The following is a 24,610-nucleotide window of genomic DNA, read 5'->3' as shown; positions in this document are numbered from 1 at the left end:
CATAGTAGTTTCGTCCCTCCTTCCTTTTCCCTCCACTGCCTTCATTCCTTCCACTCGGCACTTTGAAATGGTATTTTACTTGGTGTATAAGCACCTAATAAGCAAACAATATATAAATAATAAATTCATATCGTCCGAACGAGTCGATAAGTTCATCAGCAGGAGCATGTTTTCGTCCACTGCGTGTGTCTATAAACTTTTGAGACACAACGCCAGACGTGGCGACTTCCCTTTAGCCTTCAGGGATACATTTCTCTGGATTCAGAGGTCTTTGGAGAGTGAGGTTCCATATAAAAGCTCTAGAGCCGTTTGATTTGACTTTTTTTTAGGCAGCTGTTGGTTTTTTGCTTTTTTTGTTGGTTTACGACTGTGATGCTCAAAGCTCGAGTTTCCAAAGAAATTTCTTTCTACTTTCTGTTCTTGGCATATTTGAGTATTAATTTGTTGGTACTGCATCTGTCTTTTCGGTTTCCATGTCGGACTACGACTTAACCGTTGTAAGTTGGTGTTGAGCAGATTCCACCATCACTAGATCGCATCTTTTGCCCTCCCATTTATCCTCCGAGGATCCAGACGGGACAAGCTCACAGGGATGTACAGGGACGGTTAGTCGAGCAGTCCCTCCTCATATCCACTGGAGGCAGAATATTAGTCGGGGCGATGTACGAGGGCCCTTGGTCACTGGCTCCCGTCACCTCTGGCTTGTGAAATCTCTTTTGATGTCTTGACCATTTCAATATTTCCAAAATTGAAGTCATTTTTAGAGTGTTTTTCTCTGCCTCCTCACCTCTTGCAAGGTCAAAGAGCCTAGCTTGCCTTTGGGCAGATAATTCTGCTTCCTTATCAAGCCTTTCCTGCACAGAACCTGATAAGGATTCAAGAAAGATGAGCTTGCTGTGAATCATCGCTAACAGAGTAGCCTGGTCCTTTATTGTTTCACTCAGTCTCATACAGTTTTATAAAGGGATTGATTGACACATTGAAAGCAGCATCATCAAGTTCTGGAGTTGGATGTGGTCTGTTCCTCCAGATAGCAAAGCTTGGTGTGAGTTGGCCGGTCCATTCCTCATAGAGATTTAGCTTGCTCAAGATTCAAAGGAGGAGGCTGAGGATGATCCCGATTCATGGAGTAAACTTGAATTTGGTGACTCTTGAGATTGGGTCATTTTTAAGATATCCTTTGGAATCGTCTTTATGTTGCTAAAGTCAGTCGCCCCCATATTGCCTCCAGGCAAGGCATTTGGTGGTCTGTTCCTTAGCGTTTATGGTTTAGTGGTACACCGCCGCTTAGCATATTGACCTGAGGTAGCGATTCATTCACTTTAGCATTAGGGGTCAGGGACCCCGTTTGCCCACTTAGCATAGAGGCTGCTGTTTTCTTTCGTAGCTTCCCCTGCCGTCTGGTGCATGGACCGGCTGGTAGCATACTGCTTCACTAATTCACCACTCGTACAAACTCGAGGCGCCACTTCAGATATATTGTATTAAAAATGCTATACAGGCACAGGACAGTACTTTAGTCGCACAGTGACCATGTTCTTACTTTCAGGCCAAAATCCAATTGTGCAAGAGCTGCAGACCAGAGCTGAAAACCAGAAGCCTCACCGGGCAAGCTTTTTCCCCGCTTCGAGCCTGCACAGCTAAGCGGCATGCTCTGCGCTGCCTCCGAGTAGACGTAGGAAAAACACTCCCCTTCCAGTGATAGAAAGCAAGACTCTCTCCTCAGAACAACTGCATACCTCAGCTGCACAGCTCCGCCTACAACCTACTATAAACCTTCCCTCTTTCCCCCATGGAGAGTAGTGCACATCTTTTGTTACACGCTGAGGGCCAACTCTCAAAATGTAAATGGCCTTGTAAATTTACAAAACCCTTTTTCCAAGTCCACCTACTTTTCTTCGAAACCAAGTTAGCCTTTAAAACCCATTGCAACATTCATTCAGTGTTTTCAGCAAAGGACTACTATTCCCACAACACTGGGATGAGGAAGAGGAGCAAAGTAATGGAGAGCACAGGAATCAGCAAGCGCACACCTGTGTCAGGGACATTTAAATCACTGAAACAAGAAATACAAGCAGGGTGTTGGCTGGAGGGAGTTGCTCGTCTCCATGAGAAGGGACGTCTGGAAGGAAGTTAGTGGAGCTCACCGGCTCAGGAACCTGAAGGTAGAAGGCTGCTGGAAGCGGATGACACAGAGAGAATGCCAGAAGCCAGTGGAGGGCTCATGGGTGCTCGCCGGCATTGGAGGATATCGCTTTGCTCACCCGGTTTCTCATGCGACGCAGACGAGCACAGCAGAAGCATGAAAACAGTGGAGAAACTGTTGCGAAGCAGAAAGCAGCAGGAGACCAATGGCGGACCACAGAAGAAATGAGACGCCAACAAGAACCGGTGAGTCCACAAAGTGGCTGAGAGAACTGGGGTATATTGGCAACCGCACCAAGCTTAAATTACTCATAGCAAAACCAATAAAGTAAATGGTTTCTAAAACTGCAGAAAGACTGAGAGAGCAGTTTTCTAAGAGGAGAGACTTTCAAGTATGTCAATGCATGCTGCAAGCATATAAGAGACAAAGCAACCATATATAAAGAAACCAAGTATATTAGCCAAGGAGGCTAAAAAGCAGAACCATCAAAGGTGGGAGAGAGGCAGGAGATCACATATGAAAAGCCCTGGCAGGAGAGTATACCAGACGGTTGCAAAGGTGTAAAAGAAATCCTGACGGGGAAATACACCAGGAGAGTTGGAAGTGAATAAGACACAAGATATAGCCAGCAGGCTGTGTTTGTTTAAGAGACTTGGGAACACAAGCCCTGGCAAGAGAGTACACTAGGTATCCTAGCCACACATAAAACGACAACAAGTTTGAAGATCAATGTTGCTGTTGACCCATGGGAACGTCAAGAACTGTTCTTCACACCTGGGAAAGGTGGTCTGACCAATCAGAATCCGCCTTTCCTGGTTGTGGCTCTGCCTTCACCGCTTGCAGCGGCACAACAAAATAAGCAAAAGGAAATGGCTGCTGAAATTAACATAGAAAAGGGACTATGTCCCTTTTCGGATGACAGTGGCCATTTTTTAACATATTTTCAATGGCTAGCGTCATCTGAAAACGAACCTAGTCCCTCTTCCATGTTAATGGAGGCAGCCATTTTTTTCCTCCGACAGGAGATGTGCTCACACAGAGTGCATCTCTTGTTGGGCCAAACTCCCCCGAAAACTAGCCATACCCCAGGAAATCCTAGGGTGTGAATAGCTTTCACGCCCCGCTGCCGGAGCGGTCATGGCATTTAATGGCCTGCAGTTGAACATTTATAAAATACTCAAGGTGAAAGACATTATCCTTTTCACCTTAGAATTCATTCGTTTAGAGTGATACTTTGGACACAGGATGGTTTTGATTGGACATTCTGACACCAACAGATAATTAGTTTTGAGTTTTGGTAGGGAAACTCCACTAGTGTAGGGACAGCAAGGCCTTTACCCAGCCGGTTTGTGTTATAATAAGTCTTCAGCCAAAATATTTTTTTCTTTAATGACATATCTTCTTTAGCTTCGGGTTAAGGTATTCATTTATTTATTAAACATTCTTGTAAACTGTGCCACATGTCCGTGGGCCTCAGAGCACGCAAATACAATGGACAGGCAAAACAGAGCATTATAGTAGAACAGTAAATCTGAAGTCCGGTAGACAGGAGAGAAAGAGCCGGAGCGATTGGTCAGGGGGTAGGCTAAAAAGAAGTGCCTTCAACTTTTTCTTAAACTCTTCCGTTGTCGGGATAGCTCTAAGGCTATATGGGAGAAAATTCCAAGCAGTTGAACTCTGAACATTAAAGCTGCGCTCACCAGCCCTAACAAGTTTAAAACTGGGCTTTGCAAGTTTAAGTTGGTTCTTTGACCTGAGAGTACGGGACAGAGGATATGACTGAAGACGGGCCGCAAGATATTTAGGAGCAAGATTGAGGAGACATTTGTGGGTCAGGGTAAGTATTTTATGTGTTATTCTGAGCTTCACTGGCAACCAATGCAGGTCCCGCCTAGACGCAGTAATATGATCTTGTCTTGATAGGCTAAGGACCACGCAAACTGCTCCATTCTGCGCATCCTGAAGAGAAGACATATTAGATTGCGAACAGCCACTCAGAAGGCTGAAGTCTACTCGAGAATTAATGAGGACGGTGGCAAGTGTTGTTGCATGTTCATGAGTTAGAAATGGTTGGATGTTGCTTAAGAGTTTGTTAATCAGGCCACAGGAGGATCTGGTCTGGCCGGCATGGCGATTCATAGTGAGCTCGGCATCTAAAACAACACCCAGAGTCTTGACCTTCTTAGCCACGGGAATCATGGTGCCAAGGATAAGAAAGCTCTTGTATTTAGGCAAAAGAGATTTCAATTTAGATCTAGAGGTGACAGTCACAAGTTCTGTCTTTTTGGCATTTAGTGCAAGAGAATTGGTAGACATCCAGGCATGGATTGAGGCATAAATAAAGTTAAGGTTGGCCAGGAGTAGGAGCCAGAAAGTTGTACGACAACCTGGGTGTCATCTGCCTAATTCGCATACTAGACACCGAGGCTGTTGAGAAGTCTCAGAAAGGGGATAATATACATGTTGAACAGAGAGGGGGAGAGACATGACCCCTGCGGGGCACCACACGCAATAGGGGTAGGCTTGGAGAAGACCTCACAAACGCTCACTATGGCATTCCAAGGGCCTAGAAAAGAAGAGATCCATTGAGTTGCTTCAGGAGAGCCACCAACTACAGTGCAGAGTCTAGCCTATAACAGTACATGATCAACAAGATCAAAAGCAGAGGACAGATCCAGTAGCATCAATACTGCTGGTTGCCCACGATCAATACTATGTAGGCGGTTTCGGTGCCATGCCCATTTTGAACCCTGACTGGTGGGCCAGGAGAATGTCATTCTCCTCGACAAAATTCTGAAATTGGGTATAGGCCACTTTTGTGATTAACATCACCCCATTCGTGACTACCTTTGTCAACAAATCCCTGCAAGAGGGACGGGTTCTGCTGCCGCTAAAAAGGGCAATAGTGAAATCCCTCGTAAAATAATCCAGCTTAGATCCTACATTGCTTAAAAACTATCGGCCAATGGCCAATCTATGCTGGCATACTAAAATACTTGTTAAGGTGGTTTACGGCCAGTTCCAGGCATTTGTTGATAGTGAAGGTCTCCTGGATGATCTGCAGTCTGGTTTCTGTCCCAGGTACAGGACGGAGACGGCACTGTTGACCGTCCAGGATGATCTGTTGGAGGCCGCGGACAGAGAGAAATCTACAGCATTGTTAATGCTGGACCTGTCCACAGCCTTCGATACGGTGGACCACCGGATTGTACTGCAACGCATAAGTAAAGTAGGGAGAGCATCCAATCAGGTGACACAGTGGTTGAGTTCCTTTCTTAAGGATAGGACACAACAGGTTTCTCTCAGAAAAGATGTGGCTGAAATGTGGAGTCCCGCAGGGATCTTCACTGTCCCCCTTGATTTTTAACTTATATTTTCGTCCAGTATTTGACATCCTAAGGAGACATGGTCTGCAATTCCACTCTTATGCGGATGATACCCACATGTATGTTGAGATAGATGACTATGAGGATGCATTCGAAAGGATTGAGCAATGCATCAGGGAAATTAAGAGCTGGATGACAAGTAATGAATTGCAGTTGAATGCATCAAAAATCCGAATTTATATTGTTTGGACCGGAAGGTAAAATGAGGCAGGAGAAACAACAGCCCTCCCCTCGAATATCAGGGGAAGAACTGCAATACCTGTCTGTGGCAGGAAAACCTGGGTGGAGAGCACAAGTGGGTACCAAGGTGAAAGCAGTATACCATTCATTGAGGGTGTGGAGAAATGTGCTACCATTAGTCCCTAAGGCAGATCACGCAATAGTGGTAGGGGCATTAACAAACTTGCATTTAGATTACTGCAATAGCCAGCTGGCAGGATTGCCAGGTAATCAGATCAACAGATTGCAGAAGGCCCAGAATGCAGCCGTTAGGCTTATCAGGCATCTAAGGAAGTGGGACCATGTCTCTGCCTTACGTAGAACACTGCACTGGTTGACAGTCGAGGACCGTATTACATTTAAGGTGGCCTGTCTGATGTTTAGGTGCATTAATGGTCTTGAACCTGGGTATCTTGCAGCCAAAGTGTGCGCATATCTCCGTACAAGAGATCTGCAATCAGGAGATAATTTGCTGATGCACATACCCCGATCCAAGCAAGTATAAAAAGGAGACAGGACATTTGTGGTGTTTGCCCCCAGAATCTGGAACCAGCTACCACTGGATATCCGAGTCTCTTCTTCCATGGCACTCTTCAGGAAGAGGTTAAAAACCTTTCTATTTAAATAAGTTACTGGTGCATTTCCCTGCTGCGATTTATGTATTCTCTCTGTCTGCTAGATAGTTGTCATCTTCGCCCAAATGCAGTTAAGTCTGTCCGGTGCATGTAAGAAATATAAAAATATATATATATATAAAATATAATATCCCAAAAAATGTAAAAGAAAGGGAACGTTTGTAATAGGGCGATAGTTATCCACAATGAAAGGATTGAGATTCTCCTTTTTTAAAATAGGGATGACCCAGGCCTCTTTCTGAAATAATGTGACAGACCCCTCGGCAAAGGAGAGGTTAATAAATGTTGTAACCCAGAGGCAGAGCACATCATACATTTAATGAGGAGGCTAGAGGGACACACATCGCCCTGGCAGAATGTGGGCTTCATACTGGAAATCATTTGCGAGATGGTGGCTTCAGAGCAGGGAACGAAGGAGAATAAAGAAGAAGGAGGTGTGGGAAGATCCCCTTCCTTACTGCCCATATTAAAAGTAGCCCGGCCATAGCAAGCATCCCTGCTAGACTGAATACTGGTTTGATGCGTATTAACCTTGTTGATAAGAGTCATGAATGGTTTGACACCAGTTTTTGTCTTTCACTGGGGCCTGCACAGATCCAGGCTTACCCTTGAATTCACTTAGAATTGCAAAGAGTTCCTTAGAGCTGTATTTTGCATTCAGAATCCTGTCATTATGCAAGGAGGATGTAGCCGTGATAATGGCGTCCTTGTATTGTTTGCCCCGGATTTTATAGTTAGCCAGAGTCGTTGCTAAAGGGTTATTTCACCAGCAACGTTCAGCGGTTTGTTTCTTGAGCCGGAGTTGCATTATGTTATCAATAAACCAGCCTTTGTGAATGGATTCACTTTTAATGGACCGATCTTTTAGGGGAGCTAACTGATTGGTAACTGCCTCAAGGATATTTGTAATGTGACGAGATAGCTCATCAGCATTTCCAAAGTCCTCCAAAACACCAGGCTTGTCGCCAAGTAGGAGAGAGAACCTCTCGGGAGTTAAGGACTTCTGGATACGCATACGCACGACAGATCGAGTATTAGTATCAAGTCTAGTGGCGCTGGAAGAATAATGTCGAATGACAACAGGGAGGGGTCAGACCAAATGCAGGGAGAGATAATCAGATTAGTGAGCACGAGATGATGAACCAGAAGCCAATCAAGTGTGTGCCCAGCAATATGAGTGGTGCATGGCGGAGGACACCATTTGGGAGAAACCTATAGTATCAATAACGTACATTAATGAGACGGTGGCAGCGTCAGGAGGGCATCGAACCAGTAATTAAAATAACCCTACACCAGAACTGGTGTCTGGGACTTAGTGACCTTATTTAATAGGTTTAAGACCTGCTCTTCCATAGAAGGAAGAGCCATCAGGGGTCTATAAATAACAATGATGGTAAGCAACGTGTTATCTGAAACTTTCAGTTTCACCAGGAGAGATTCACAATCTGTGGGAGATTCGTGCAAAACTGAGTGAACCTGAGGAGAGTTTTTAAAAAAAATAGAGCCACTCCACCAGCACTACTGTTAATACGGTCAGTGCGGAGAAGGGAGTGGCTGTTGGGAACAGCAAGAAGTGCTTCTGACGGTGTAGCTTCATCAAGCCAGGACTCAGTAGTAGCAAGTAAGTCGGGACTGGTGGAAAGCAAAAGATCTGCAATCTCCACGGTGTGACGACGCAGAGAACGGGTATTGAGAAGTGAAGCTTGAAGGAGGGGTGCACCTCTAGCAGGGGCTGTAAGTGGGATAGTGGAGGGAGGGGCTTGAGAGAGCACAGCCACCTTGGCATCGAGGTGGTAGCAGGGTTCCACCTGTTCAATACCCGAAATGTTTAAAGGGTTCATGACAGTAGCCAGTATGGGGGGCTAGTTAGTAGGATAGAGGTAGGCTGTGTCAGAGGCCTCAGGGTTGACATCGGAGTGTGAGCTTACGGTGCAACCGTCAGGTCTGGTGGAATTAGAGAACTGGGATGCATGTAAATCGAAGGCCTGTTATCATATATTGCGCTGCAAGTCTGGCTTGTCTATTCCTCTGAATATTCCTGATTAAATCTGCATGAGACATTAAAGAGGCGGGAGAAAATGTAAGCCCTACGGAACCTACCGTGGGTAGAGGAAGCATCCAGGGAGAAAGGAAGTGAGTCTGATGCACCCGAAACGCACCGGACAGTCACGCCTGGAGGCGGGCTAAATATTATGAAGGACTACAATATAGTGGGAGATGAGGTCCCAAATGAGCGTGCAGCGAGTAAACGCTGTTTCAAATCACTCAGGATCTAAAATAGGGTGAAGTTATATGCTAAAATGCAATAAATAAAAAAAGGATAAATGGAGGCAAACCTGGCAAAATAAAATATATAAAACCAATTACAGATTCTAGTGCTAAAACGCGGGATAAAACGATAAGGAAACTGCTATTTAGATAAAATACACAGAAGGAAACAAAGTATCATGGAGTGCACACCATGCAGATTTGAACACCAGCACCTCCTTCTCTTTACCCCACATGCTCCGTCACGACCAGCTCCCTCATAGTACTCCGCATTTCCACCCCTCCACTGACCCTATTACCACCTCATCTTTAACCCACCTCCTGTCACGACCAGCTCCCTCCATGTTCACCTCTTTCCCACTCCTCCACTGAACCCATTACGACCATCTCTTTACCCCACCTCCTCCGTCACAACCTACTTTCTCTCCATGTTCATGACAATAGTGTTTAAAAAGTGGACAATAACATTCATTCCAGCATAAAACTGGAAACGAGGTGGTCACCCCACTAAATAAAACAAACGAATCACCTCTGTTCCAGGAAGCAGTTTACACAAAAAGTGAAGCCAGAAAAAAAGAGATTTAACACAAATGGAGTTATTACCAACAATTTAAATGTAATGTTAACACAGTGACATATTGGCGTAAGTTTAATATTCATTTAATGAGCATTTCATTCAGTGTATGAATCCCGGTGGGAGACTTTGACATGACATGGCATGATAGGACAGCTTTATTTTGTAAACATTTATGTTCACTATTCCTTCTTGGAATTTAGAGAACAGCTAGGATACCATTACACCCACAACTCTTTCATTTCAGACAGAAAGGTACCATTTTATTTCCAAATGTGCATCAGATGTATTGTCTCACAAAACAGCGAACAATTCGATTCCATTTGCCTTTTCAACTCTATTCAGAAAATGTCACTTTTCTAAAATACATGGCCACATAATTTAATGGGACACTTGACATCTTCTCTGGGCCCTTCACACCAAACCAATTTCTTATAAGATAGCTTTCAAAGTGGGCAAGCCCCCCCCTTCCTTGTGTAATTGCACTTCATTATGCTGATCCCAGGCTAGGGAACCATCTACTACTGCCCCAATAGATAGGCAATAGTATAATACAGTACAGGGGATCCTAAGGTGAAAAGAAAACTGTAGTGCTGTAGAACATGCTACAAAAAGTGGAAACGCTGCAGTATTCAGCAAGGATGGCACTCCTGGCGACGCAAGCATTTCTTGGAAACTGACTTCTGGAGTGATATTGGAGACTCCAGTTTTATGGATTCCATTCACCATGTTTTCCCTTTGCAAAACAGTCTTTGTACATGTGTTGTGCCAAGAGTAGTCTAATTAGCCATAGGAGATATAGCTTTCTCCAATTGTATTAAGAAGGGCTCCAGATAATTTACATTTGGGGTATTTTAATCCCTCTGTGTGGATGTTGAAAGTATAATTACTTTATGGGGGTGCACACATGTAATTCCCAGTAGAGGCATTTCTAATGGATTTCCTCCTGCCACGGATTCCTCATCTATGACATCCATGTCCCAGCGCAGCTGTTCTCCAGAAACATTTCTTCCGTCACAGGGCTCTGCATGCCTCTGTGTCAGGTCCATCCAAAGCCTCTTTGCAACAGAAATAACATTGAGGCCAGTATAAGTAGTCGAGCCACACCCCATGACCTCAGTCCCCCTTCCCACGCATTCACGCTTCAAAAACGTCGCACTATGGACTCTGCAGCTCTGTGGGAATATGTCCTGCTTCTCATCAACACTTTTATGTAAAAAATTATGACACAATAAGGATGGCAACCAGATCCCATTTGGGTTGGAGCCCATGAGTTCTGGGGAGGAGCGGGACTTCCCCGAGGAGTTCTATGGGAGTGGAAACATGCTGGACCTGGCAGCTGACCTGCCAGAGGGCAGCGGTATGGACACTTCCCTGGAGGAGGACATTCTACCAGCACCAACACCAGGTAAATCTCAAGCTGCTTTTTAGTGCCTGATGGCAAAGGTGGCCAATACTCTGGGTTCCTCTGCGCCACCCAGGTCCAGAGTGCAATACGAACTCTGCGAAATTCTGGAAGATGCACCAAAGAGTCACTGCTGCCCTTCAACGTGGTGGGAGAGGCACCAGTGTTGGAAGCGTGGGAGAAACCTGCCTCTGCTGCCCCCAATGGGCTGGGATCTAGCATGAAGCACTGTCATGCACATTCAGACCCAGATTTCCTCTCTGACCCATGCATCACCTGAAAGCCTGGTGGTACAGGCCACTACGAGCATGAAAGCCTCTACCTTTGCATTCCTTCCACCGGATAGGGAAAGCATAAGGCTGGATGCATGGGGCAAGAAAGAGTTTACATCAGGCAATCTAGTGGTGTGAGACGTGAATGCATCCTGTGCCATGGCAAAGTTCTCCTCTGGCCTCTGTTCGGCTGTAGTCAGTGCGGCAGAGCACAGCGAGATGAAGGAGGGGTTTCTGTCCCTCTTGGTTAAGACACAGCGGACTGCGTGGGCACCTCTATGATCACTAGCATGGTGGTAAAGCACCATTCATGGCAAAGGACGCCTGGGTTTGCGGCCGACATCCAGTCAAGGCTGCTAGAGATGCCTTCTGATGGGCAGAACTTATTTGGAGCCAAAGCTGGTGAGCCCCTCAAGAAAGTCCAAACATCTAAGAAGACCACCAAGATATTGGGACTCACAGTTCGGCAGCCCACCATGCTATTCTCGCCACGGAGTAGGTGGGATTTTTGCCCCTTTCCTGCTTTTGCCCAGAGGTGCTGTGGACACCCTTCCCCTGGGAAGGGTCCAAAGCAAATTATTCCAGAGAGACAGAGTGATAATTACGCAGTGAGGAGGTATTGCAGCAGCCACCATCCACTCTCCCAGGGCACCAAACCTCAGTGACTGGCTCCAGCACCTGTTCACCAGGGAGTGGTCGGAGCCCAGGTCTGAAGCTTTGGGCCCAGCAGCCCATCAATCAGGGATATTGTCTCCTTTTCTCTAATGCCCACCGGACCGCAGTGCATGGACCACCCCTCTCTGGACTGCATCCTTCAAGCACCCATGGTTTTCTCCAAGCTGGTTGCAGTGGTAGAGGCTGGGCTCAGTAGAAACGGCATCCATGTCTTTCTCTACCTGGACTGGCGCGTCTGAGCTTGCTCACTGGAGCTAGTGTTGGAGCATGTACGGTGTACATGCACTCTCTTGCAGTTTGGGCTGTTCCCTGAACTTCAAAAAATCTCAGGTTCTGCCGTCTGTTTCTCCAATTTATCGGGGCAGTCTTGGGTACTCACGTGGGCAGGGCTTTCCCGTCCGAAGATGGAGTGGCTTTCATTTTGTGAATGGTTAATGTCCTTCAATTACAGACACACGTCCAAGCCTCTGCCTTCCTGTGCCTTCTGGGCCTCCTGCAGCCTAGTCATGCTGGAGTCAAGACTGTGCATGGGATCACTTCAGTGGCTTCTTTATTGCCAATGGGTGCAGTTCTAGGGCCACATATGGGACCTCCTGGAGATCTCGAGTCGGTGGCTCGGGACCTAGCATGGTGGACCTTGCAAGAATTTGCTGAGAGGCACGTTGTTTCCGCAACCTTGCCCCATGTGATGATGGTCACAGACGCGTCCGACTGGTTGGGCTACTCACTTGTCAGATCTTATGGTGAGCGGACTGTGGTCTCCCACAGAGTCTCTGGAGCACATCAACTTGCTGTAGTTGGGAGTGATGAGGCTGGCCCTGGTCGCTTTCCTCCCCTCTGTAAAATGCAAGACTATGTTGATCCAACCAGACACCAAAGAGGCCATGCACTACCTCCACAAACGAGGTGGAGTGGGGTCCTTGCCTCTGTGCAGAGAAGCAAGGAGACTCTAGTTCTGGAGAAATGAGTCTCTCTAACGACAGCTCATCTCGCCACACCGGAGAACATCACAGTGCATGCATTGAACAGACAGACCTTGGCCTACCACAAGTCTCTGTCAAGATGTTCTGGAGGAGATCTATCTTTGGGGGTGGGGGAGGCTTTTCAAGTGGACCTCTTCGCTTTTGTGGGTGCATTGACAATAGAGTGGACTTCCACCCCTCTTTATGAGTTCCCACCAATCCCAGTCATCCCGCTGGCACCCAGATCCCATGTGTTCATAACCCTAGCCCTCAGATCCCATGTGTTCAAAACAACACTGATCCTGATCGCCCCAGACTGGGCCCAGAGAACGTGGTATACAGCGTTGCTGAACATGTCAATCTGTCCTACCATGCACCGAGGAGAGTAGGGTTGCTCTATCAGTCGGAGGGGCGGGTCCTCCACCTGAAACTCAGCAGCCTGAACCATCATGCTTCCGGGCCAGCTACAAAATCCATTTATGCCTTCTGCTGGCATAGATTTTCAATTTGGTGCCAAGAGAGTGACATGGATCCTTTATCCTGTCCTCTATGCCATGTGCTGGTACAATGACATTTTATACATATTGCTTCAGTGATGGAGCAAGTCTATGTGGACATAGATTTTCCTAAAACAGAAGGGATAAGGCTGGACAGGACGTTTGTGTCTTTGTCAATGGAAAGGCGAATGGAAAGCCCTGTCCAACCCCAGGTGCAGTTGCACAGGGCTTTATATGCTTGACATGTATTTGAATATCCATGACTACAGAAGTGATGTAGACTGATTTGATTACAGAATATGGGACTTGATGCTTACCAGAAAAACAAATGTTTAAATTCTACGCGAAATGGAGAGTTGGAATATTGTGTTATTCTAGAGAGAATGTGTAAATAAATACTTCCCGTTTTACAACGTTAGTCATTTTGGGCTCTAAGAGGTTTGTACAGTGAAATGTCAATTGATAACACTGTTATGTAAAGCATATTATGCCTCTTTCCCTGAAGCCTTTCTGTTTTGTGAAAACCTTCTCTATACCTATATACGTGCATTAGATGCAACAGGAACTGTGTGGATGTGTTGCAGAGCCTGGGAGTGTAGTACATTTTAAGGGTTGTACATTGATAGAGCTGTGCAATGGAGTTGGCACGGGAAAGGGACTCAGAGCCCCTCCAAATCCAATTTTAGATCTATGAACCAAGAGCATAATATCAGTACTTAAAAAGACGAGGCAACGCCCTCTGGGTATGACCGTCTATAGTTATTGCTTCAACCACTGAGTCTTCAAGCTTTTCGAAATGTTGGTGTCCATTAATTTGCATGAAGTCCTTATGCAGAGTGTTCCATAGGAAGGTTACCTAAACACAGAAGGTACAGTCTCCCTTCAAATAATCCAGAAGGGATGCATTTCAAACAATGATTCAACAATCATAATCAGCCATCATTTGTATTAGTCAAGAGCCAGGCCAAACTCAGGAGCATTGTAGAAGCACCTCCTTCTCTCTGAAGCATCTTCAATTGCAGAAGAGATTTCACCACCTACATGTCCTGTCTCATGGCAGATGAGAACATCCTGTGTACTGAAGTATTTGCCACATTCACTACGCTGAAATAGACCCATGCATGCATGTTTTGTCTGGTGCCTAATACGGGTTCTCACCTGTATGTGTTTTCTGGTGGGGAATAAGTTGTCCCTTTTGAGCAAACCTTTTCTCACATTCAATGCACTCATAAGGTTTCTCACCTGTATGTGTTCTGTGGTGGCGAGTAAGTTGTCCCTTTGTAGCAAACCCTTTCCCACATTCAGTGCACTCATAAGGTTTCTCACCTGTATGTGTTCTCTGGTGGCTAATAAGGTGTCCGTTCTCAGCAAACCTTTTCCCACATTCAATGCATTCATAAGGTTTCTCACCTGTATGTGTTCTCTGGTGGCAAATTAGTTGTCCCTTTTGAGCAAACTCTTTCCCACATTCAATGCACTCATTCGGTTTCTCTCCTGTATATGTTCTCTCGTGGATAGTAAGCTCGCCCTTTGTAGCAAACCCTTTCCCACATTCAGTGCACTCGTAAGGTTTCTGACCTGTATGTGTTCTCTGGCGGATAGCAAGATTTCCCTTATGAGCAAACCCTTGGCCACGTTCAGTGCACTCATAAGGTTTCTCACCAGTATGTGTTATCTGGTGACGTATAAGTTGTCCCTTCTGAACAAACCCTTTCCCACATTCAATGCATGTATAAGGTTTCTCACCTGTATGTGTTCTGTGGTGCAAAATAAGAAGTCCCTTTTGAACAAACCGTTTCCTACATTCAGTGCACTGATAAGGTTTCTCACCTGTATGTGTTCTCAGGTGGATAGCAAGATTTCCCTTATGCGCAAACCCTTTCCCACATTCAAAGCACTCATAAGGTTTCTCACCTGTATGTGTTCTCTGGTGGCGAATTAGTTGTCCCTTCGAAACAAACCCTTTCCCACATTCAGTGCACTCATGAGGTTTCACGCCTGTATGTGTTCTCTGGTGGATAGTAAGCTCTCCCTTTGTAGCAAACCCTTTCCCACATTCAGTGCACTCATAAGGTTTCTCACCTGTATGTCTTCTCTGGTGTCTAGTAAGCTCGCCCTTTCTAGCAAACCCTTTCCCGCATTCAGTGCACTCATGAGTTTTTTCACCTGTATACATTTTCTGGTGGCACATAAGTGTATCATGCAAATGGATGCAATTCTCAAATGCAGTGCATGGATCCCTTTTTTCACCTATTTCCGCATGTGGGCAATTAGTATATTCTTTAGATGCCAATTTTTCCCACATTCTGTGTACGTTTAAAGTTTGTTTCCAGTTTATCTTGTCAGGTGCCCAATAAGAAGAACCTTTTCACTGAACCTTTTCCCAAATTCAGAGCACAAATGACAAGTGATTTTCAAACTGCACATAACACATTGTCATTTTTGTGCTAGATATCCCTCTCCCCCAGGATTGAAAGAATGAACAAGCTTGGTTACTGGATGTTACCATGAAGGGGTTTGCATGGAGAGAAGCCATCATTTATCCAACTATCTTCTCAATCTCAGTTCCTGAATATTATGAAAAGGCAACTGGACCACAAACTTGGACACTTCTAAGATGCTTGGAAATTGCATATTCCAACAATGAAGTTTTTCACTGCGTTGGTCCAGAGAATCTAAATCACTGTTGCATTTCTGGGGCATCAGTCACCTATTAACATAAAGGAGATGCTCATTATTACTTTCAATACATTCACAATCGCAGGCATCACATGTAACAAGAAGACTCTACTCAGTAGCAGTGATGTGAATTCACGCAGTAATTTAAATGACTTTGAAGTGTCATCTATTGGGGAAAGGCACCCTAATAGGTGGCAGAGAAGTGGTGCTCCAATGGGAACATTTAACGGGACCGAGGTAACATGCAGCACGAATACTGCAGTTCATTTTTATTTAGAAAATGTTAGCATCCAAAGCATTAGGAGAAAACTATTTTAAATTGATATCTTAATCATCAGAAACATGTATATACCTTCTATTTTATTTATTCAGAAATGAGTACATGGAAGCTCCCAATTTCAATATACAAATGATAAAGGCAGGAGTTTGCCACCATTAGGATGCCTGCTTGACGAGTCCATTGTGTAACCACTGATGACTTGTGTTTTGGCCCAAACACAAATAATATAATCAACAGCACCATTGAGCAAACACAGACAACATTGTGATTTAAAGGGAAAGCACCAATCTCTTCCCACAGTGAGAATGACACAGGCCACGCTGGCACTACATTCAAACATGGACTTTAAACCTAGATAAACTCCTAACTCATCCATCTCCCCCAGGAGTGACAGAAAGAACAAGCTTGTGTCAGAGACCAATAGAATTACATTTCTGGCAATAAAGTAAAGTATATGAGAGACTACCCAATATCATCCCATTTGCCCTCTTAATTGTTTATACAAATGCCCTATTGCCAGGTACTGAATTTAAATGGCCAGAGGGGTACCACTTCTGTTTGCCTGATCAACATACCACTGTGTAGTTTTCAGGAGTGGGTAAACACTGTGTTTTATTGTCCTGTGGGAATAAATGGGTCTGTTACGTACCAGGCTCCCATAATACGATCCAGACCCCTTTTTGTGGATTCTGGTAATTGCCCCCTAGGTTGAATCTCAGCATGCCCACACACCCTCTGTGCTGTGACCAAGAACTGCTGTCATCACATACCTACTAAACAATGGGGATGTTGCCCCATCACTGCCAACAAAGAGGATCCACAGACAATGCATCTCTTGTCTCACACCCACTCTCCGGAACTCGATTCCAGTATCGGCTCAGAATGACCCCACAATTCTCCAAATTTGCAGATCTCTCAAAACATGGCTTTTTCAACACCACCTGGCCAACGACTAATCCCAATGGATGCACATACCGATGCACAGACCTCACAGTGCTGTGCTGTTAAAAGATGCCACTCGAAATGCTAGATACCCACACCCTGAACATAGCTCTGCTGCTCTCAAGCTAGGTCTGTACTTAAAACAATACAATATGGTTCTTGAAGAGGCAAGGTAGAAGCCACAGGACAGCTGGTGTGGACGCTGGTGCTGGAGAGGTCGAGCAGATGGTAAACAGCAGGGAGGTTGTGTGTGCAGGTTTGAGGAAAAGTATGCGTGGGACATACAGGACATCTTGGTTGGTCTGTACAGATGCATATAGACGTGCACCTGTGGCTGATCTTTTATTTGTCGTTAGTTAAGTGCACCAGTGGGCCTGTAGGATGGTAAGAATAGGATTTGGTCCCTGACTCATTGATGCCCCATCTGACTGACCAATCACCTTGCAGCAGCCATCATTAATTTAGGGGACGCAGTAGCCAAACACCCTAGTCTAGCTCTTTAGATATACATGGGGGGGTGGGAAGAGCAAACAGCGGAACCAGAGTCTTATAGGAAGTGGGATTAATTAAGCAAGGTACAACTGGAGGCTATTTATAAAAGGCAAATCACTCAATTATTGCCATTTAGCAAGCGACATGCAGTAGTAAGGAGTAAGTTGCTTACCTGTAACGCCTGTTCGCCAGCATTGGAATCTTTCAAAGATTCACATGCTGTGAGTATTCCCTGGTGTCAAGCTGGGAATCCTCAGTTACCTTATAGATCCCATTTTCTAACGAAAAGCTATGTGCATTTTTGTATGCTATCCCCCTCGTTATGGGTGCTTTGGGCCCATCCAATGGGATATCGAGTATCAGGCTCCTCCTCCCCAGCCTTCCTCAGATTCTGACTAGTCATAGTGGATCTTGTAGTGGATACCTGGCCGTGGTTGCAGGCAGGTAAAAAAGGACTCCTTTATTGAAACAGACGCTGCAGAACTGCTCTTCCCATCTGTAAGCCTACTGCATGCTGCTTTTCCAATCAATAGTGTTTGGTAAATGTGTGGGGCACCTTCCAGGTTGCTGCCTGTTAAATGTCTCCGGGCGGCACCTCTGACCATAGTGCTGCTGATGCAGCCGTGGTTCGTGTAGAATGCGATTGAGGCACACCTCAGAGCACTTGGAGCACTTTTCTGCTTCTGCGTGGAAGAAAGAAATAGTTGACGTAATCCATCTAGACAAACTACACTTGATTATTGCTTTACCCCTATTTCCTGGGCCAAAAGCCACAGAGTGCGTGGACCTCCTAAATGGTTTTGTTCTGTGCAAGTAGTATTTGATGGCCCTTTTGATGTCCAAGCTGTGCAACACCACTTACGCGGGCGTAGTGGGTTGTGGGAACAACACAGGTGGTGCTTTGTTGTCATTTTTGTGAAATTCCGTCAGCACTTTAGGAATTAATTTTGGATTGGTCATCAGTAGCACTTTATCTTTACAGAAGCGCAGCTATGGTTCATTGATCACTAATTCACTAATGCCTGTAACTCAGATACCCTACTGGCTGACATGACCGCTGCTAGGAAGGCGACCTTCCAGGATACATGCTTTATGTTCGTCAGTGGCTCGAATGGCTTTTTCATGAGCCCTGTGAGGACTGTAGTTAAGCTCCAATCCAGCAGAGTTGCAGTTGATGGCGGGAAAACCCTAAAAAGTCCTTTTAGGAAGTGCTTGATTAGCCGGTCGCTAAAAAATAAGGCTGTTCCAATTCTTTTCCTTGTATATCTGGAAATGGCTGCTAAGTGTACCTTGATGGATGAGTGATTGAGACCATCCTTTGCCAATGGGAGAAGTTGCTCGGGATTTAGATAGAGTGGCTCGAGCCCTTCCTGTGTTTGGCGCCATCCACAGAATCTTTACCACTTGAGGCGCCTCGTGGCGGGTGCCGTAGCTACCTCTAAGACGTTTCTACAGTCCTGCGGATTTGCTAGTTGTTCTAATTCTACAAACTCAGGAGCCATGCTGTTAGCCATATGGACAGCGGGTCGTGATGTAGGACCCTTCTGTGATTTTGAGAAATAATGTCCGGTTGTTTGAACAGCCTTATCGGCTGATCTGCTGCCAGCTGGAGAAGGTCAGAGTATCACGTCTGTTGTGGCCAGTCTGGCGCGATGAGAATGACTTTGCAAGGGTGTGTCATGATCATCTGAATTGTCCAATGTATGATTGGAATAGGTGGAAAAGCATAGACAAAGAAGTCTGTCCATGTGAACGAGAATGCATCTCCCTTGGACCTGCGCTGCATGGTTCTGCTTGGTAGACTGGCAATTTTTGTTGCTGGCGGAGGCGAAGAGGTCTATGTCCGGCCGGCCCCACTGCTTGAACACTCTCTGCAGTTGTTGAAGGTTGATCGCCCGCTGGTGCGATTGCGCTGCTTGCCTGCTTAGGCTGTCCGCTATGCTGTTTTGGACTCCCGGTAGATGTAATGCATGTAGTCGCATCTGCTTGGATATTGGCCATTTCCAAATGCGCTGTGCTTCGCGGGACAATGTCGGTGACTTTGTACCCTGTTGTTTTTGGATATAAAACATTGTTGTCGTGTTGTCTGTCAGTATTTTCACTGTGCACCCCTGCCATACTGGTAAGAAGGACTTGAGGGCCCTTAGCTGTAGCACAGTGTGGCTTCTTGTGTCGTCCAATCTCCCCTTACGGGCAAGCGATCGATGTGTGCCCCCAGCCAGTCATCGAGGCGTCTGTGATCATTCTCTTGTGGGGACTCGGCTCTTGGAATGGGTTCTCTTTCGTGAGGTTGCTTCTGTAGTCCACCATTGTAGTTTGCGTACGATGCTTTGTGTGATGAGAATTTTGTCCTCCCAAGTTCCTGCTACCTGGGATCAGTTTTTGGCTATGAACTCTTGTAGGGGCCGCATGTGGAGCCTGCAGTTTCTTATGGGAAGGATGCACGATGACATTGTGCCTAGTAGACGCATGCCCTTGCGTACTGAAACAAAATGTCTTGGCATGAGTGTTGGCACTAGCACACACAACACTGGTATCCTCTGGGATGAGGTCCTCACCCTTTTTTCCTCTGTGCCAAAGTGCGCTCCCAGAAACACCAAGTTCTTGGATGGCTTCAGCAAAGGTTTTTTGTAGTTTATTGACAACCCTAGATCCTGGAGCGTTTGTACTGTTTCTCACATGGAGTGTTGGGCATGAAGAATGTTGGCGCTCTCACTAACCAATAGGGGTAGACGTGGTGACCTTTTCTGCAAAGGGCTGCTGCGATGAGAGCCAGGCATTTGGTAAATGTTCACGGAGCTGACTTTAGGCCGAACGGCAGCACCCAGAACTGATATTGGTTGTTGTGCACTATGAACCTTAGGTACTTCCTGTGTTTGGGGTGTATGGAAATGTGGAAGTACGCATCCCGTATATCCAGGGATCCTAGAAGTCGTGCTGCCGAATGGCATTGATTACTCGCTGCAGCGTTACCATTTGGAACATTTGTCTTTATGAATTTGTTAAGACTGCATAGATCCGGTATGGGACGCCACTTGCCATCGTTTTTTTTCATAACAAAGTACCTGGAGTACACTCCGCGCCCTCTTAGTCTTTTTGGAAACCTTTCAAGTTTTTTCTTTTAGCATTTGCTTGACCGCTTGAACTGCGCCTTTAGGTAACCTTGAGTGTGAGGTGGGGGAGTGGCAGGGGGCCTCTTCAGAAATTCTAGCAGGTGTCCGTAAGTGATTGATTGTAGGACCCACCTGTCTGTAGCTGTGCAGCGCCACTGACAAACGTGATTGGATACATTTCCCCCATCGTGCCCCTGTTTTAGGGCATAGTCACAGCAATTGTTTTGCTTGTCTCCCTCTTTGAGGGTTAGTTTGTTTTCGCCTTTGTGACTGATAGAAATCCTTCGCTTGTATCCTTGGAAGGACCTTTTGTATCTTTGGGAGTATTTTTGTATTTTATTTATTCGTATAGTGCACCAAACCCTCAGGCATCTGGGCGCATTATTTTGGTTACATAGGTGCAAAGTTATAGTGGCAGGGTACGTAAGCAAGGAGTGATACAGAAACATTGTATATAGTCAAGACATAGGGACATATAGGCAAGTTGTATCGGCAAAGTACAGTAATTACAAACAGTGATGCAGAGGCAGTATATACAGTTGGGAGGAAAAAGTTAGTTGCATGTTAGTCAGTTTCCTGGGAAGAGAGCCAGTAGTACTTCCCCTTCGACTATGTCGGACCACTTTTGTTGGATGAGGTAGGATAGTTTCTTCCAGATGCCCCTCTAAAGGGATGACATTTTTTCCTCGTGTGTAGGCTGGTGAGTAATCGGCCGCCTCAGTGTATGTTTTAATTGCCTTCAGTGCCTCATCAATTTTGTGGCCAAAGAGCTAATCACCCTAGAAATGCATGCCCTACTTTGTGTTGAACTTCAGGCCTAAAATATGTGCACCTTAACCAGCCGTGTCTTCTCACTACCAATCTGTTTCCAATTTGCTTAAAACCAGTTTTGGCCAGATCTACCACCATATCTGTGTATATATCTGTGTTTTGGTTGGTCGGTTCTTCCCCCTCTCTTAGTATTGCCATTGCTTCTTTTTTCTTATCCTGTGGCAGGTGTTCCAGCAAGGGAGCAATTCTATGCCACATTACCCGGTCGTAGCGAGACATTATCGCCAACGAGTTAGCCGCTTTAACCGTGGTTGCAGCAATTTTAATAACTTTTTTCCCAAATGACTAATCTGCAGCCTTTGTTATCGGGTGGCACGGCGCATTGTTGTGCCTGCTAATGTGCCTTCCTACCTGCCACTGCAGACACAACGGATTCTGGCGTGGGCTATGAAGTTTTTCGTTGTGGAGTCCGGCGCCTTAAACTTGTTATCCCATCTGCCCTTGGCCGCGGGCTCTGTAAAGGGGTACTTTAAAGTATGCAGCCCTATTTCCCAGATATGGTCCAACATCAGGATGAAGCACATCTGTGGTGTGATTTAGTTATAGCCTAATGTGTCCAATTTCTGAAAAAAACAGAAGAAAAACAAACCGTTTTTAGAAAAAACTACTGTGGTTGAGGGCAAGGTTAGTTCTAAGGAGACAAGGCTGTGGATAAGGACAGAAAGGATATGATGAAATTCTAACTATCCCTTCCTCCTATCCACTCCTCCGCATAGAAAGCACTGGTGTAACACCTATCAAACAGGGGATAGGATAAGAAGGTAAACGACTTGCTTCGATCCATTGTAAAACAACCAGCCTTGTTCAATGCCCATCACCCACTCTCTTCCACTATGTGCATGCAGTGCATTAATGGTTTTGAGTACAACCATCCACTGGGGTATTCACGACTTTAATGACCTAGGGATTGCCTGTAAACCAGGTGCACTGTAGTTTAAAAGACACAAAGTACAAACAATCCAAATTTGTAAAACAAAACAACATGAAGACAATACACACTCCACTCAACATGTTAGAAATGTTAGTATTAGAACGTAGGGTGGGGTGAAGTAAAAGATTGCTCACATATAGTAGGTCAAATTAGTGCCTCTACAGTGTAGCAGTCACCGTCTACCGGTTTCAGTGGCATACACCTTATTAAGGCCACTTTCTTCAGGACAGGCTTCTGGTTTCCAAGATCAGGGTAGGTCTAATCAGTACCTACCATGTATCAGAACCTTAGAGAGGGCGGGGTTATACTTTACCACCTTCTTAATGTGCCATGGGGCTGGAACAACCGAGTGAACCTTGGTCAGAATGCTTGTTTTTCTTTATTTCAGTTCAGTCGTGGTATTCAGAGTTTACAGGGTAGTGCCACATGTCAGAGGATGCTTCCTGAGTGAAGGCTCTCGTCTCCGTTCCAGCTCCCTAGGGTACAATCGGGTGAACCTTGGTCTGAAGGCTTGTTTTTCTTTATTTCAGTTCAGTCGTGGTATTCAGAGTTTACAGGGTAGTGCCACATGTCAGAGGATGCTTCCTGAGTGAAGGCTCTCGTCTCCGTTCCAGCTCCCTAGGGTACAATCGGGTGAACCTTGGTCAGAAGGCTTGTTTTTCTTTATTTCAGTTCAGTCGTGGTCCTAGGAGTTCACAGGGTAGTGCCACATGTCAGAGGATGCTTCCTGAGTGAAGACTCTCGTCTCTGTTCCAGCTCCCTAGGGTACAATCGGGTGAACCTTGGTCAGAAGGCTTGTTTTTCTTTATTTCAGTTCAGTCGTGGTCCTAGGAGTTTACAGGGTAGTGCCACATGTCAGAGGATGCTTCCTGAGTGAAGGCTCTCGTCTCCGTTCCAGCTCCTAGGGTCCTGGAGCAATCAAGCTTGTGGGTTTAGTAGTGATTGGGCAGGCTGGGGCGTGTGCGCACACCCAGGCTTATGACCCACTATATATGCAGTTGCCAGCAGGCGACTGGTTGCCCCTGAAGTGGTGGGTTCCTGTGGTTTCAAATGCATCTGAAACCTTCCAGGCGTGGGTGGCAGTTGCAGAGATCGTGAATGGCTGACCACTGACTGTCCCAAATCCGAAAAGTGTCAGGAATGTGCTTGCTGGGCCACGAAATCTGAATCGCTTTCATGCTGCAGGATATCTTCTGGCATCACATTGGAATAAATGATTGGAGAGACCGGTGAGGTGTACACCTGCATCTGCTCCTCTGCCTGACTTGATTCTCTTTTGCCTTGTGCTTGTGTCCCTGCGCATTCTGTGAGGTTGGTTTGAGCTCCCTTGGTTCTGGTCAGTATGTTTTCCTCCAGCCTTTGAGGAGTTCTTTCTGCGACAGGCGTGGTCGATGACATCGTCAATGACTATGCTGGAATTTCCTCTTCGTGAGAAATGTTTCCACCCGTCGATGAGGGAGCTCGCCTCAATTCTACATCAGTCGACAGTCTTGTAGCCTCTGTTTTTTCCTTTGGCTTGACCAAGCTTACCGTCAATAATTTTTTCATGGATCTCGCCCTCGAGCTCGTGGACGATGTGCCTCTGGTTAGAGAGTGCACGTTGGGATTTCTGGCCACCAATCCAGCCATCGACGGGGTTAGTAGGCGGGGCACTCTGGGATTCTGAATGCATAGATGCCGCTCCTCCTACAATTTGTCTTATTCGACGAGCATGTGGTTGACGGGCTCGTGGACGAGCGCTGTTTTTGTGGTGGACGGTTGGGCTGTCAACTATAATAGCAGAATTGTCAAAGCCAAATCTAATTCACAGTAGCTTTTTATAATTCTCTGTGAACTTGAGGGAAAGAAAAAGAGGTGAGAAATTGCAATGAGCAATGCTTGGTGTCAGGAAATTCAGAATTAGTTTGTTAGAACGGTTTCTGTCCATCAGCAGAACATTGCATCCCGCCAAGTATCTCTCAATCTCACTCCATTAAAACCTGCTGATTCTGGTGCGATTACTGTGCCATCGCCTTCCTCAGGGCAAGGCTTGTTTGCTTTTCATCAAGTGACGGAAGATGAAGTGCTTCTGATCCTGAGAGGCATGGAACCTACCTCATACTTAGGGGATATATGTTCTGCCAGTATTATCAAGGACTCTAAGACCCTGATACCCTGGATCACAACATTCATAAATTCTTCCTTTGCTGAGTCCTTACTCCCTGCTTCCATTAAGGAGGCGTGGATTACACCACTTTAAAAAAATAAAAAACTTGGACCCTTTGATAGTAGGGAACCACAGTTCAATCAATCCTGTCCCTTTT

The 24,610-nt window shown here is 45.8% G+C and overlaps 1 protein-coding gene across 1 annotated transcript in view; it reads right to left on the bottom strand.

Annotated features, from left to right (window-relative positions):
• LOC138498474 (zinc finger protein 268-like) overlaps positions 1-24,610 on the bottom strand; it is a 544,482-nt gene that overhangs the window by 444,142 nt on the left and 75,730 nt on the right. Inside the window, exon 3 of the mRNA XM_069622224.1 lies at positions 14,198-15,749. Within this exon, the coding sequence (XP_069478325.1) occupies positions 14,198-15,344 (1,147 nt within the window). The 5' untranslated portion in view covers positions 15,345-15,749. The remainder of the gene's footprint in view (positions 1-14,197; positions 15,750-24,610) is intronic.

The sequence above is a fragment of the Ambystoma mexicanum genome, chromosome 5q (genome assembly GCF_040938575.1).
Source record: "Ambystoma mexicanum isolate Mex_15411 chromosome 5q, UKY_AmexF1_1, whole genome shotgun sequence".
Lineage (NCBI taxonomy): Eukaryota > Metazoa > Chordata > Amphibia > Caudata > Ambystomatidae > Ambystoma > Ambystoma mexicanum.
This window is presented reverse-complemented; position numbering and strand designations above follow the sequence as displayed.